At 47.4% G+C, this 13,934-nt stretch overlaps 1 protein-coding gene and 1 long non-coding RNA gene across 3 annotated transcripts in view; one reads left to right on the forward strand and one right to left on the reverse strand.

The window, feature by feature from the left end:
- LOC114201809 (uncharacterized) overlaps window positions 1-13,934 on the forward strand; it is a 48,571-nt gene that overhangs the window by 7,939 nt on the left and 26,698 nt on the right. The window lies entirely within an intron of this gene.
- LOC114201827 (T-cell-interacting, activating receptor on myeloid cells protein 1-like) lies at window positions 2-5,567 on the reverse strand. Its single transcript, XM_088028068.1, has 4 exons — window positions 5,556-5,567; window positions 5,103-5,245; window positions 4,346-4,515; window positions 2-36 (listed from the first exon to the last, which is right to left on the reverse strand). The coding sequence occupies exons 1-4, from the start codon at window positions 5,565-5,567 to the stop codon at window positions 2-4; spliced, it is 360 nt and encodes a 119-aa protein (XP_087884194.1).

Genomic DNA, 13,934 nt, shown 5'->3' on the forward strand with positions numbered 1-13,934 from the left:
ATCAACACTCATCATTCCCCTCAGCAGCTGGGGGACCTGTAGGTGGAGGAGAACCGAGAGAGGTCAGGCGAGGGAGGAAGAGGAAGATATGGTTTCTCCTGGCCTCCAAACACAGGTCTCCAGCAGTGGAACTCTCCCCTCCTCCTCCGTATCTAGGGATGTTGAGAGGGCATGGGAGTGTTAGTTAGTATGTCTACACAGTGACTGGGGCTTCAGCTGATTTAACGAGAGATGAGAGAGATGCTGAATGTTCTTGCAATGAACCAGACAGTCCTACATGGTAAGAAATACCCCACCAGCAATACCAATCATGCCACGTTGAGAAACATAGGAGGTCCCCACAAGGCAAGTTTGGTGTTGACATGCCCCCTATCACTAGGACAGCCCATGAAAAAGAAGGGTGCTCAGTTGTTTACTTGGGTCCATGCAGAGACTCCTTGCGGCTCTGCCAGGCTTCAGCCAGGACAGCTTCCATAATCAGAAAGGGCCACGAGACCCAGTCGGAGGTGGTTTATCTTGGTGTGATATCCTTTTGCCATATTTGAGGAAAGTGAAAGAGACAGGCATTCAGCACTGACCACAGAGCACGCTCCCTCCTGCTCTGTCAGAAGTCAGAGCCCATTTGTGTGTCCTGGTCAGTGAGCTTACCATCCTGAGTCATCAGAGAGCAGAAGCAGAAGCATCAGGACACAGAATGCACTGTATTTCATTGCCTAGGATGATGGTTTCTTAAAATTCCTAATCAATTAAAAATATATAAATGTACATTGGTGAGGGCCAAGGGAGAAGTCTACACATGCGATGCATCATGATAAAGAAGAAATAATGCAAGGAGGAGAATGGATGGGGAAAGGGGAAATCTTAAAACCCCCAAAGGCAGAGATTGCTGCTAGTCACAGGTTAGGTTTGTGGGGGAGAAAGTCTCCGTCCTGTATCCCACTCTGTGTGCGAGGGTCTCTTCCAACATGATTCTTAGCCTGTGCTGGCTCCCAGGGGCTCGGTTCTCCCACCGTGACACTGAGAATGACAGCTCTGTAGAGAGAATACATTTGCACGCGGGCTTTCTGATGACAGACAGAGTCCCTGGTCCCTGAGCAAGACGGAGTCCCTGATCCAAGGATTTCCCAGATCGAGATGACCGAGGTCTTGGCTTCCAGTTTCTGGTTGCCCATGGAAGTCACTACTCCACAGTAACAGTGAGGAAAAGCAGAACAAACTGAAAAGTTTATAACTCTTGTGAGATCTGAAATGGCAGTGAGGACACAGAGAGCCCTCGGCCCTGCAGCTGGAGAGGCCAACCCCTGAGTCCCGAGAATCAGAGTTTGCTGAGCAAGAACCCACAAGCCGAAACCTCCATGGGGACCAGTGCTGGGTGGGGATGCTTGGCTTGGACAAGTCTGGGAGTTCGGAACTCCGGGGAGCTGGTCATGGGGGCCCGGTCATGGGGTCTGGGAGTTTCACCTCCTGGAGCTCTACCAGGTTCTCCTAGTGAAAAGCCAAGAAAAACCCCCTCCTGTTTCTGGCAGGGAGAGGGGAAAACCCACTTTGAAATACAGCAGAGCACTGTGTTGTTGTTGTTCTTTTTTTTTTTTTAATTTTTATTGTTATGTTAATCACCATACATTACATCATTAGTTTTTGATGTAGTGTTCCATGATTCATTGTTTGTGTATAACACCCAGTGCTCCATGCAGAATGTGCCCTCTTTAATACCCATCACCAGGCTAACCCATCCCCCCACCCCCTCCCCTCTAGAACCCTCAGTTTCTCAGAGTCCATTGTCTCTCATGGGTCGTCTCCCCTTTCAATTTACCCCCCTTCATTCTTCCCCTCCTGCTATCTTCTTTTTTTTTTTTCTTAACATATATTGCATTATTTGTTTCAGAGGTACAGATCTGTGATTCAACAGTCTTGCACAATTCACAGCGCTCACCATAGCATGTACCCTCCCCAATGTCTATCACCCAGCCACCCCATCCCTCCCACCCCACCCCCACTCCAGCAACCCTCAGTTTGTTTCCTGAGATTAAGAATTCCTCATATAGGGTGCCTGGGTGGCTCAGTCGTTAAGCGTCTGCCTTCGGCTCAGGTCATGATCCCAGGGTCCTGGGATCGAGTCCCACATCGGGCTCCCTGCTTGGCGGGAAGCCTGCTTCTCCGTCTCTCACGCCCCCCCTGCTTGTGTTCCTGCTCTCGCTATCTCTCTCTCTGTCAAATAAATAAATAAAAATCTTAAAAAAAAAATTCCTCATATAAGTGAGGTCATATGGTACATGTCTTTCTCTGATTGACTTATTTCAGCATAACACCTTCCAGTTCCATCCACATCGCTTCAAATGGCAAGATCTCATTCCTTTTGATGGCTACATAATATCCCATTGTGTATATATACCACATCTTCTTTATCCATTCATCTGTTGATGGACATCTTGGCTCTTTCCACAGTTTGGCTATTGTGGACTTTGCTGCTATAAACATCGGGGTGCACATACCGCTTCGGATCCCTACATTTGTATCTTTGTGGTAAATACCCAGTAGTGCAATTGCTGGATCGTATGGTAGCTCTATTTTCAACTGTTTGAAGAATCTCCATCTCCATATTGTTTTCCAGAGTGGTTGCACCAGCTTGCATTCCCACCAACAGAGCACTGTGTTCTTCTTAACAAGGCCAGGGGAAACTAGCTCACCGAGTCTAACCTCCTGGGGTTTTATCAGAGCCTAACTGACCTGGAAGAAGAGAAACACCCAACCCCAGCCAGCTCTGGCCACCCTGTCCCACCATAGCAAGAGGACTGAGAAACCCTGTGAGGGTCACAGCCCAGGGGCACAGGCTCTGTGCAAGTCGGAGTCCCAATCCTAGGAAAGATCCTACCAAATCACTAAAGGCCAGTTTCCAACAGTTCCTTTGCCCGGCGCATCATGGCTGGCCATCAAGAACAAAGGACAGGGTGTACCAAAAGCCAAAAAAAAAAAAAAAAAACCCCAAGCAAAAACATTTTGAAGAGATACAGCAGCAGCAGAACCAGATGCAGGTATAGCAGAAATGCTGGAATGATCATCTCAGGAACTTAACCCACGGTGATTCATATGCTAAGGGCTCTTGCAGGTAGAGTAGACAGCATGCAAGAGCAGATGGGCGATGTGAACAGGGAGGTGGAAATCCTAAGAAAGACTCAAAAAGAAGCTCCAGAGACCAGAAACCCTGTGACAGAAATGAAGAATGCCTTTCGATGGGCTTGTAGGTGGACTGGGTGTGGCTGAGGGAGTAAGCTCAGTGCCTGAGGATGCACCAGCAGAAGCCTCCGAAACCAAGCAGCAAACAGAAACAAGACTGGGAGAACACAGAAAGGAGTGTCCAGGGGCTGTGAACCAGGGCGTAACCCGTGCGTCATGGGATCAGCAGGAGGGGAGAGAGAGAGAGAGAAACAGAAGAAATAGGAGAAATAGCAACTGAGAATTTTCTCCAAATTAATGTCAGACGCAAAACCGCAGATCCAGGAAACAGAACAGCAGGCAGGATAAACATCAGAAATGAAGGAAAAACAACCCTATCTCTATGCATATCCTTTTCAAACTAGAAAGGCAGAGGTTAAGAAAATCCTGAAGGAAGCCAGAGGAGAAAACACCTCAGCTACAGAGGAGCAATAGAATTATATCTGACTTTCTTGAAACGATGTGGGAAGAGAGTGGAGTGAAATATCAACGTGTTGAGAGAAAAAAACCACCAACCTGACATCCTGGACCCTGAGATACTATCCTTCAAAATGAAGAAGTAAAACGTTCCTCCGACAAACAAAAACTGAGGGAATTTGTTGCCGCTACACCTGCCTTGCACGGAATGTAACCAGAAGTTCTTTAGCGAGAGGGAAGGTGATGCGGATCAGAAACTCAGATCTGCGTGGAGAAAGGCAAAGCAGGGGCGCCTGGGTGGCTCAGTTGGTTAGGCCACTGCCTTCGGCTCAGGTCATGATCCCGGAGTCCTGGGATCGAGTCCCGCATCGGGCTGCCAGCTTGGTGGGGAGCCTGCTTCTCCCTCTGACCCTCTCCCCTCTCATGCTGTTTCTCCCTCTCAAATAAATAAATAAATAAAATCTTAAAAAAAAAAAAAGGGGGCAAAGCATCATAGAAGGAATAAGTGAAGGTAAAAATAAGAAGTTTCATTTTTCCTGTCCTTCAGTCATCTAGCAGGTAACTGTTTGAAACGAGCATAGCAACACTGCATTCGACTGTGTTTGCTTATATTGGTATATGTGTTTGCGAGTAAGTGAAATGAACACTGCAAGGATGCAGGGCATGACAGCGAGAGGTTAGGGTTATTTTATTATAAAATCATCCCAATCTTTACCTGTCACCCACAGTTCTAAGCTGTTGCTGGGCTGTGAGGCCCAGAAAGGAGCCTCGGTTTGGTAGTATACACATCTGTAGCTGCCATGGTCCCTGACTCTTACAGTCCCGAAGGCGAAGTGAGCCACATTCCCTGATGGTCTCCGGGATGTCAGCAGGCTCACGAATTCCCTGCTTCAGCAGAGCACACGTGATAAATGCAGTCTCGAGGTCTGTCTTCCGGCACTGAAGAGTCACGTTCTCTCCTGGTGTCACCGTAGGCCTCTTCTGATTGAGGAAGTTTGGTTTAGATGAGCTTCCTGGAGGAGAAAGAGGGTCAGAAACAATGGGGAGAAGCTCAGGGTCCCCTGAGGTCTTTCCTGGGAGCATGTGAACCAAGGATTCCAGACACACCTTTGCCCAGCTGTGGGCAGAGTCTTGTCGAGGATCAGAATTTCACTTTCACTAATCCCCAATCAAACCAGTGTCCTCAGACTGCTCCTGCTGTCCTCAGGCCCCTCCGTGGGAGCAGAGACCACTTAATGTCCTCTGAGTCCTTCTTCATCCTCTAAGGCTGGGGGCGGGGGCAGATGGGTTAAGCCAGACTCTTTCTGGGACACTTCCTTCTCACCTGTAACCACGAGAAGGACATCTCTGGCTGGGGAACACTGGCAGGGGGGCCTCTGTGTGGCAGTATTTGCAGGTATATTTCCCCGAGTCTTGCTGACTCAGGCTAACGAGGGGGGACTTCAACCATTCTTCCTGAATGATCCACGGACACCATGGGCTTTGAGGGTAGCAGGATTCTTCCCTTGCTGAAGGTAAACTCTACATTCGTGACAGGAGTCCAGCATCTTAGGGTCATGTTACTCTCGGCAGGAACCAAAAAGCTGGGTGAGGCTCTGAGGAAAGGCTTGGGGAGCTTCTCCCCGGAGAGAAGTAGAGCTCAGAGCTGGATTTGATGAGCTCAGCAGTTCTCAGGGGGCCCTCTGATGAGATGTCACCTTGCACCTGTCAGAATGGCACTCATCCAGAAAACAAGAGACCACAGGTGTCGTCAAGAAGGAGGAGAACAGGGAACCCTGTGCACTGTTGCTGGGAAAGTAAGTAGGGGCAGCAGCTAAAGTTGGGTGGTTCCTCAGAAAACGAAAAGTAGATCTACGCTTCGATACAGCAACCCCACTTCTGCACATATAGCTGAACAAAATGAAAACACTGCCTCGTAAAATTACCTGCACCCCCATGTCCTCTGCAGTGTCATTTACAACAGCCAAAACATGTCCAGTGATGAGTGAATGGATGAAGAAAATTTGGTGTGTGTCTATGTATAATGGAATATTATTCACCCACAGAAAGAAGGAAATATTGCCACTTGTGTCAATATGGATGGATCTGGAAGGATTGTGTTAAGTGAGATAAATCAGATGGGGGAAGACAAATACTGTATGATGTCATTTATACGTGGAATCTAAAAAGGAAAAAAGAACGAAAGAAATCATAGATACGGAGAACAGACTGTTGGTTGCCAGAGTGAAATGGGTGAAGTGGGTCAAAAGACCCAAATCTCCAGTTACAAAGTTAGTCCTGGGGATGCAACATGCAACATGGGGACTGTAGTTCGCAATGCCGTAGTGCTTATTTGAAAGCTGCTGAGAGAGTAGATCGTAAAAAGTTCTCATTAACCAGAAAAAACAAAAAATTGTTAACTGTGTGGTATGTATGTTGACTACATTTATTGTGATGATCATTTCCCTATATATACAAACTTTGAATCCTGAAACTAATACGATGTTACATGACCATTATATCTAAAAAGAAAACATGGGGGCGCCTGGGTGGCTCAGTCGGTTAAGCATCTGCCTTCGGCTCAGGTCGTGATCCCAGGGTCCTGGGATCGAGCCTCACGTTGGGCTCCCTGCTCAGCCGGGTGTCTGGTTCTCCCTTTGCCTCTGCCTCCTGCTTGTGCTCTCTCCCTCAAATAAATAAATAAATAAATAAATAAAAATAATAAATAAATAATAAATAAATAAAAATAAATAAATAAAAAATAAATAAAAAATAAATAAAAATAAACAATAAATAAAAAATAAAAATAATAAATAATAAATAAATAATAAATAAATAATAAATAAATAAATAAATAATAAATAAATAAATAATAAATAAATAAAGAAAGAAAGAAAATGGGGGGCACCTGGGTGGCTCAGTTGGTTAAGCGACTGACTTCAGCTCAGGTCATGATCCTGGAGTCTCGGGATCGAGTCCCACATTGGGCTCCCTGCTCGGCAGGGAGTCTGCTTCTCCCTCTGACCCTCCTCCCTTCTCATGCTCTCTCTCTAATAAATATAAAATAAAATAAAAATAAAATGGGAAGAAGAAGCCTCTGCCCCTTGACAAGACCCAGAGAAGAAGAATTAGGGCTGCAGAACAAAGGTGAAGAGGGTCTCACCAAGAATCACTCACCGTTGGTACCCCTGCTTCCTTGGCCAGCACACAGCCCTGCAAGAGAACCGTCCATGTGACATGAGCATCCACCTGGAGCCCCGTCCTGAGGGGCCTCCCCGGGGGCTGCTGCTGAGCTCGGACCCTGGAGGTCATGCATCTGGGGCTTCTCATTTCCCCACACTGGACTGTGGCTGCAGCTGTGCTCTCGGCTCCTTCCCCACTCTCCCAGAAGGTCTCCTGTGCGGCTCACTCCTCCCACGGCCCCAGGACCTGTCCTGGTTCCACAGATGTCCACAAACCCTTCCATTCACATCCTCTGTCCAAACCACCCTTATTCTTAGCATTTGCTACTAGAATCCGTGTTCTATTTCCTTGATTCCCCATCCCCCAGGGAGAAAGGCAGGACTGTGCAGGAGATTGGTGAGCCTGGGCTGAGTATTGCTGCCGGCTTAAGTCCTGATGATCACCAGACCCTGAGTGGGCCTGGGACGCCCCCCCCCCCCCGCCAGACAGTCTCCTCTGTGATAAAAGCATCCCCCATAATGAAGGCTGCTTTGTGCCCTGGGTGGCATGAATTAAGACAAACGATTGGGTCATAAAATCTTCGAGTTTATAAAGTCTGCAGCTCATGCCACGGGAGACGAAGGCAGGGACTCTATGTTCTTCATCTCAGCATGCCCAGTGTCTGCACAGGCCCTGGCACATAGTAGGACCTCAGTGAACTCACACTGATCGGCTGACGAGATGCCTCTCTAAGCGCAGCTCAGATTTTATAAGGATGGTAAAAAATGCAAACTCATAGGGCTGTTTAAGTCATATCTTAATCCTCAAGGACCAGAAAATGACAGGCCTTTCCAGATAGATACTGACTCCATTTACGAACCTGACTGATGCTGGGTCCTCTACTAAATTGTGATATTTTTTTGGAGATGACCAATGTCCTTTCATCCCGTTGTATTCTTGGCACCATCTAGAAGTCTCCACACGGTAGATGGTCAGTTCATTTGAACAGTGCAAACTTCCAACAACTGCTGTCATTCCTCCCTCCGGCCCCTGGGATGACACCGTCCTCACCCACGTCCATGTGGCTGGATGGTGCAGCACGCCCTTTTGTGGGAAGGAGCTAGTGAGGACAGCCTCAGCCTTTTGTGCTAAAACGTTTCGGAGCCCATCTTTTCCATTATGTATTTTCATTCCTTATTTCTCCAAGCAGGACAGAGCTCACTGCATAGCGCCCTAAAACAGATCTCAGGAACAGACCATGTTTCCCCCCCGTCCTACACAACACTGTCCCACACAACAGCTGTGTTTGTAGCATACTCCAACACTGGCTACGCATTGGGCTCCCCGGGGGACTGTGGAAACTCCCAGCGCAGATGGTGACATCAGCAAGAGGGTGGGCTGCAGAGGCCTCAGTGCTCGGGTCCCCCACAAAAACAAGAACAAATTAAAAGCACAGCTGCAAACGGGTGGAAATAGCTCTGGGAAATCTCTGGACTGCAGCGAAGAGGCAGCAGAAATGCTGAGAGCTCAAAAAGCAGGTGTGGCCACGTAGGGAAGCGAGGTCAGCCTTTGACCTGCAGCCCTGCAACTCCCAGGCCAGAGCAGCTGGGCACCGGGGGGAGATCCCCTCTGAGGACTTGTACCGCATGGGGGAAGGGAGAGCAGGAGAACCCCAGCAAGTCTCACCCCAAGAGCCCCACGGTATTCACCCAACACTGACCCCAGCTGACAGTGGCCCACCCTCCCAGCCACTGGGGCTCCCTGGGACCGGAGCTGTCACCACCATGGGACCTGCCCCAGGAGCCCCAGTTGCTGCCATGCCCTGTCATCCCAGGGCCTGTGCCGCTGCTGCGTCCCCCTACCCGGCTTGCGCTCCCAGACCTGATCCGGTGGGAGGCCTGCACTCACCCACACCTCAGGCACTACTGCCGTCACCTTCTGAGGAAAGCCTCCCCACCCGAGCCAGACCCAAGAGGCCGGGAGAGGCGACCACTCCCTCAAACGTGCAGATATGCATGCAGCATGGACTAGCAGCGTGAAAAAGCAAGCAGACAACACTGTCAGGGAACACAGCCATTTTCCAGGAATGGACTCCAAAGAAGCAGAGCATTCTAAGTTACCAGAGAAAGAATTTAAAGTAATGATTTTAAGGAAGCCCCGCAGCATTCAAGAGAAGACATGTTGGCAACTCCGTGAACTCCAGAAAGCACGGCATGGAGAAAACACGTTCAGCAAGAAGCAAGACGCCCAGCTGGACAGAGCCTGGTCTCTGTGCATTAAAGCCCTGGGGCCTGGACCCTTGTCCCTCCTGCCCAGTCCCTGCCGACAGGAGGAGCCCTCCAGCAGACCCTTCCCCGTTGTAATGACCATGCTGGGTGGGCAGGATGTGCGCCATTTCAGTTGTTGTGTAACTCTGCGTAAAGGTGGAGGATTCACACCATGCATGGAGCAAAGGGAGCGGACAGGCCGGTGTGAATGGGATCTCTATGGACAGGTGTGTGAAGGCTTAGAGAATGTGCAGGCTGCTGTTTGCCCAGAGCTGGTGGAGAATCAGGGCAGAGGAGGGATTAAGGAGTGAGAGTCCAGTTCATCTCGGTTAAGAAAAGATTCTCAGCATCATGAAGCAGGTCCTAAGCGATTCCCATTGGAACTCGGTGCCCTCGCCCTGCCGTCTCCTGACTGATGATCACACAGGGTTCTGAAACATCCAGACCTCTTCAGTTCCTGCCTTTGCAACACCCGCCATCACTCACCCCTGCAGAGACTGCTTGGCAGGGGGTGGAACTGCGACCCTCTACTGCCTCCCAAGTGGGGTATCCCTCTGAGGCTTGAGGGCTTCACCCAACATGGTTGGAAGAACATGTTGGTTGGATACACACTTGACCACCTGGCTTCTGATCTGACTGGCATCTTGTGTCAACTCTGCACATCACCTATTCAGTGATAAGAGACCATTCCTAGAAGTCTTATCTCAAAGGGGTCAGTGCCTTGGAGCCTGGTTAACAGGGGCACACATTCTGTCAAGGACAGAAGAGAGCAGGGACCTGCATTCTTCAGTGACAGATGATGGAGACTTCTCTGTGAGCGATTTCCAGCAGAAATAGCACCTGAGCCAGGAAGGTGGGGTGATAAAAGGATTCATTCCCCCATGGAAATAACAGTAATCTTCCTATGCATACACAGTCTCTCGTCACTGTGATGGCCCTGCAGATGGCCATAATTATCCTCATTGTATGGACAAGGAAGTCAAGCCCCAGCGCCGTGTGATGTATTTCAAATGCAGTCAACCAGCATGTGTAGGAGTGGAGGCCCAGAACACACACCTGATTCACTCCTCTCCTGGAAAAACAGGTGGGCAGCTTATGATGTGGACCCCTTCACCATCCCAAGGATGACGCTTTTAGATCTAGTCTAGAGTATTGGAATCAGAGGAATGTGGTGAAGACAGAGCTAGGTGATGGCGACCACTGCCTGGAGACCATGCCCACTCCCCTTGTGGACACCAGGCTTTCGTGGTGCCTACAAACAGACATCCTGAGATGTACTTCCTCCCCACACTTGTTTGAATCACTCCTGTGTCACGTCTTTAGATTCCTCAACCTGTGTACACTCCCCCTGAGGACATTTATACTCTGAAGACCCCATGCACACCTTCCTCTTAATATCCCATGATGACTGGACAGAAACAGCAGTGATTTTGGAGCCAGAGAGGCCTGGGTTTGAATGCTGACTTTTCTGTGTGGCCATGAGCAGGAGCCCTCAGCTTTTGGTCTCAGGGACCTCATCTATTCCCGTGGGCCTAGTTCCCATCACAAAGGACACTTTGCGTTGCTTAGAGTGATACTTCCCACAACATCAGCTAGGAACCGTAGGTGCTCTGTGGGATGATTTTAGGGGATTCAGTGACTAGCATTCTGTAGTATTGATCACGGCTTCAGAAAGTTACTTCGGTAACTTTCAGTCACGTTAAGCCCTTTTATCACAGCGAGGATAAAGGCTCAGGTAGGGATGGGCACCTCTATGTCTTGCTAATCACCCTTCTAACAAGAGGTGAGCCATCTTGAGCTCAGAAACTTGACCAGCAACTGCACGTAGCTAGAAATCCTAACATTTTCTTCTTTTTCCTTCTGCATACACTTACAGAAACCTTCCATACTTAGTGAATCTGGATTATTGTTGAAAGTATTGCTTGAAAGTGTCCATCCTCCAATAAAAAATACCGAGTCGCTAAAACTAAAATGTTAAGTAGAAGTGATGTGGGCGCAGAGCACAGTCATGGATACGGAATGTAAAATTTTAAATGTTGACATCACTTGTTAGAGGAAGCCTGTCTAGAGCTGCCAGCAGGGCCCTGACACCTGTGAGCTGTGAATGAAGATAAGCAGATGGTTCCCACTTCATTACCTTCCCTAGGTCTGTCACTCAGTCCACCCCCGTCTCGAATCCCAGTATATGCAGTCCAAGGAACTTACCAAAGCAGACAAGGGAGAGGGACGCAGGGATCATACTGGCCCTGCAGCCTGCTCTAGGGGCCCTGCTTCAGTGTTGCAAGCATGGGAGGGTGGAGAGACCCCCATGGTGGCATCTCTGGCCAACCCTCCCCTTCCGTCCTCTCCTGTGACTCATGGGTTTCGTGACTTACCCACATCCCTGTAGTGAGGACCAGGTGTGTGCACGAAGAGCCCCACAAGCAACCACTTCTTTTGTCAAAATCCTCATCTGAACACACTCAACCGCAGGTCCCAATTTTAACTTAGAAAAGCCCTCAGGGACCAGAGGATTCTCTTTGAGGAGACGGAGTCAGGTTGATATCAAGAATATTGCCCATTCCCTGGTTAGTGGGAAAGATGGTGGGCACCAGGATGAAATGAGGTCATCAGCACTGCTGAATAAGTTTTTGAATGACTATAGTGAGACATTCATCAACATCCTTAAAAAGTCCACGAAACACTACCACCCGTCTGCCCAAACACACACACACAAGGGTCTTCCATCATGGAAGGTTTTTATCTACATAGTTATTGATGAAACAAAAATATCAGGCTAAAGAAGTTGGAACAAAATGATTAACCAATTTGACCTAATTAATATTTTTAGAATCCTGCTACACCCAGCAATTACAGAATGTATATTATTTTCAAGGACACATGGAGCATTTACCAAAATAGGTATATGCACTGTTAAAAAGCAAGAAGGAAGGAAAGCAAAAGGAAGGGAAGGTTTGTGTCTCTCCCAAGTGAGAGCTCTAGATCCTAGTTTAATATGTATTTAGGAGCTTGGAGCCTGCAGTGGTTACCTTGGACTTACAGTGGTTTAAACATGTCCATATATTCTTTTCTATTCATCACATCAAAAGTTAGGGTCAAAATCTCCTCTCCTTGAACATGGGCTATTTTTTAGTAGTTTGTTTCTAACGACTAGAATGCAGGAAAGTGTGAAGGGAAGGGTGAACTCAGCTGGCCTGCCTTGCTCAAACACCGCATGTTACTAAGAAAAGCCCGTCTTCTGCTCAGGGCTTACCTTTGGCAGCTACTGGGGGATGGGCCCTGAGCCGTTGGAATACTCAACCTGGTCAGTGCAGCAGGGAGTGTGGTGTCCCCTCTGCAGTCCTGCACAAAATCTTTGTACATAATCACATGCTCTGAGAGAAGAGGATTTTTTTTTTTTAGGAAATCTTTAGGGAAAGTGAAGTGTTGAACATCGATCTAACAAGACAAGTCAAAATGGTATGCCACTTGCTAGGAGGTAGTGAGAACCCAAGATCATGTTTGTGAAGATCCTTTTGAAGATTCACAGATAACCTGAATCTAAATATAAGGAGAAAGGAGACTAACCGACCGGAGACCTGTTCTGCAAAGTAACTGGCCTGTAATCTCAGGTCCTGAAAATCAAGGGAAAACCATTCAAGAGTGAAGAAGATGAAACATGGCTGCTACGTGCAACATGAAACCCTGAACTGGGTCATCTTGCTGCAAAAGGAGGTCCTGAAGCAATTGGCAGAATTCAGACGAGCTCTGAGTACTAGAAGGCAGTCATGGATCAGTGTCTAGTCCTGACTCTGAGGTGTCCTGTTGTCATAGAAGAGAATGCTGTATTCATAGGGATCACACAACGGATTGAATGTTGGGAGCATCACTATTATGCACTCCCGATTGGTTTGCAAATCAGAAGGCTTTCATGCTGTACTTGGAAACCATGTGTAGCTTTGAAGTTGTTGCAAAATGAAATATTTACAAAGTGCATCTTTCTTTAAAAAGATGTTATTTATATGGTGTGAGATTATTTTAATTTTTTTGAAAGTAGGCTCCATGCCCAAAGTGGGGCTGGAACTCACATCCTTGAGATTAAGAGTCACATGCTCTGTGGACTGGAGCCAGTCAGGCACCCAATGAGATGATTTTAATCTTCATTTTCTGTGTTTTCTAATTTGATATACAGTCCTTTTATTCCATTATGTAGATGTTATTTAGGTTTTCCTTAAGAATTAATAATGGAAACATTCCTATTATTAATAGATTTCATGAACTACTGTAGGCTAAATAAATACCAAAGAAAGCTCCATGCATTTTATATCTTTTGTAGTGTTCGGTAATTGAAAATTGTTGCTCCATAATAATTCTTAGTTCAAAAATTCGCTAGTATACGGGGCGCCTGGGTGGCTTAGTCATTAAGTCTCTGCCTTCAGCTCAGGTCATGATCCGAGGCCCGCATCGGGCTCCCTGCTCTGCAGGAAGCCTTCTCCCTTTCCCACTCCCCCTGCTTGTGTTCCCTGTCTTGCTGTGTCTCTTTCTGTCAAATAAAATCTTTTAAAAGAATTCACTAGTATAGACTAGGGTTTTTCTGTCAAAAAGAGAATCAGGAATCAAACTTTGATACTGAAGAAATTTTAAGAATTTCTTAAATTATTTATTTTCTTTGTGCTTATTCTTAAATTGTGTCTTACCTTTCTTATATGTTTTCTATTATAGCAGACATGATAAAAACAATAAAGACCAGCCAATAAAAAAAAAAAAAAAGACTAGGTAAAATTCATGTCCTAGGGTTGGTCCTCTGACTATAAGAAAGAATAAGAACTTCATTTCATGAATAGAAATATCTCTATTCAATATACTTTTGTGCGTGTGGCAGGGGGAGAGGCAGAGTGAGAGGGAGAAAATCTTAAG

Source organism: Eumetopias jubatus, unplaced genomic scaffold (genome assembly GCF_037043125.1).
Source record: "Eumetopias jubatus isolate StellerSeaLion01/CBP00866 unplaced genomic scaffold, mEumJub1_p1.0 scaffold_10, whole genome shotgun sequence".
In the NCBI taxonomy this organism is placed as follows: Eukaryota; Metazoa; Chordata; class Mammalia; order Carnivora; family Otariidae; genus Eumetopias; species Eumetopias jubatus.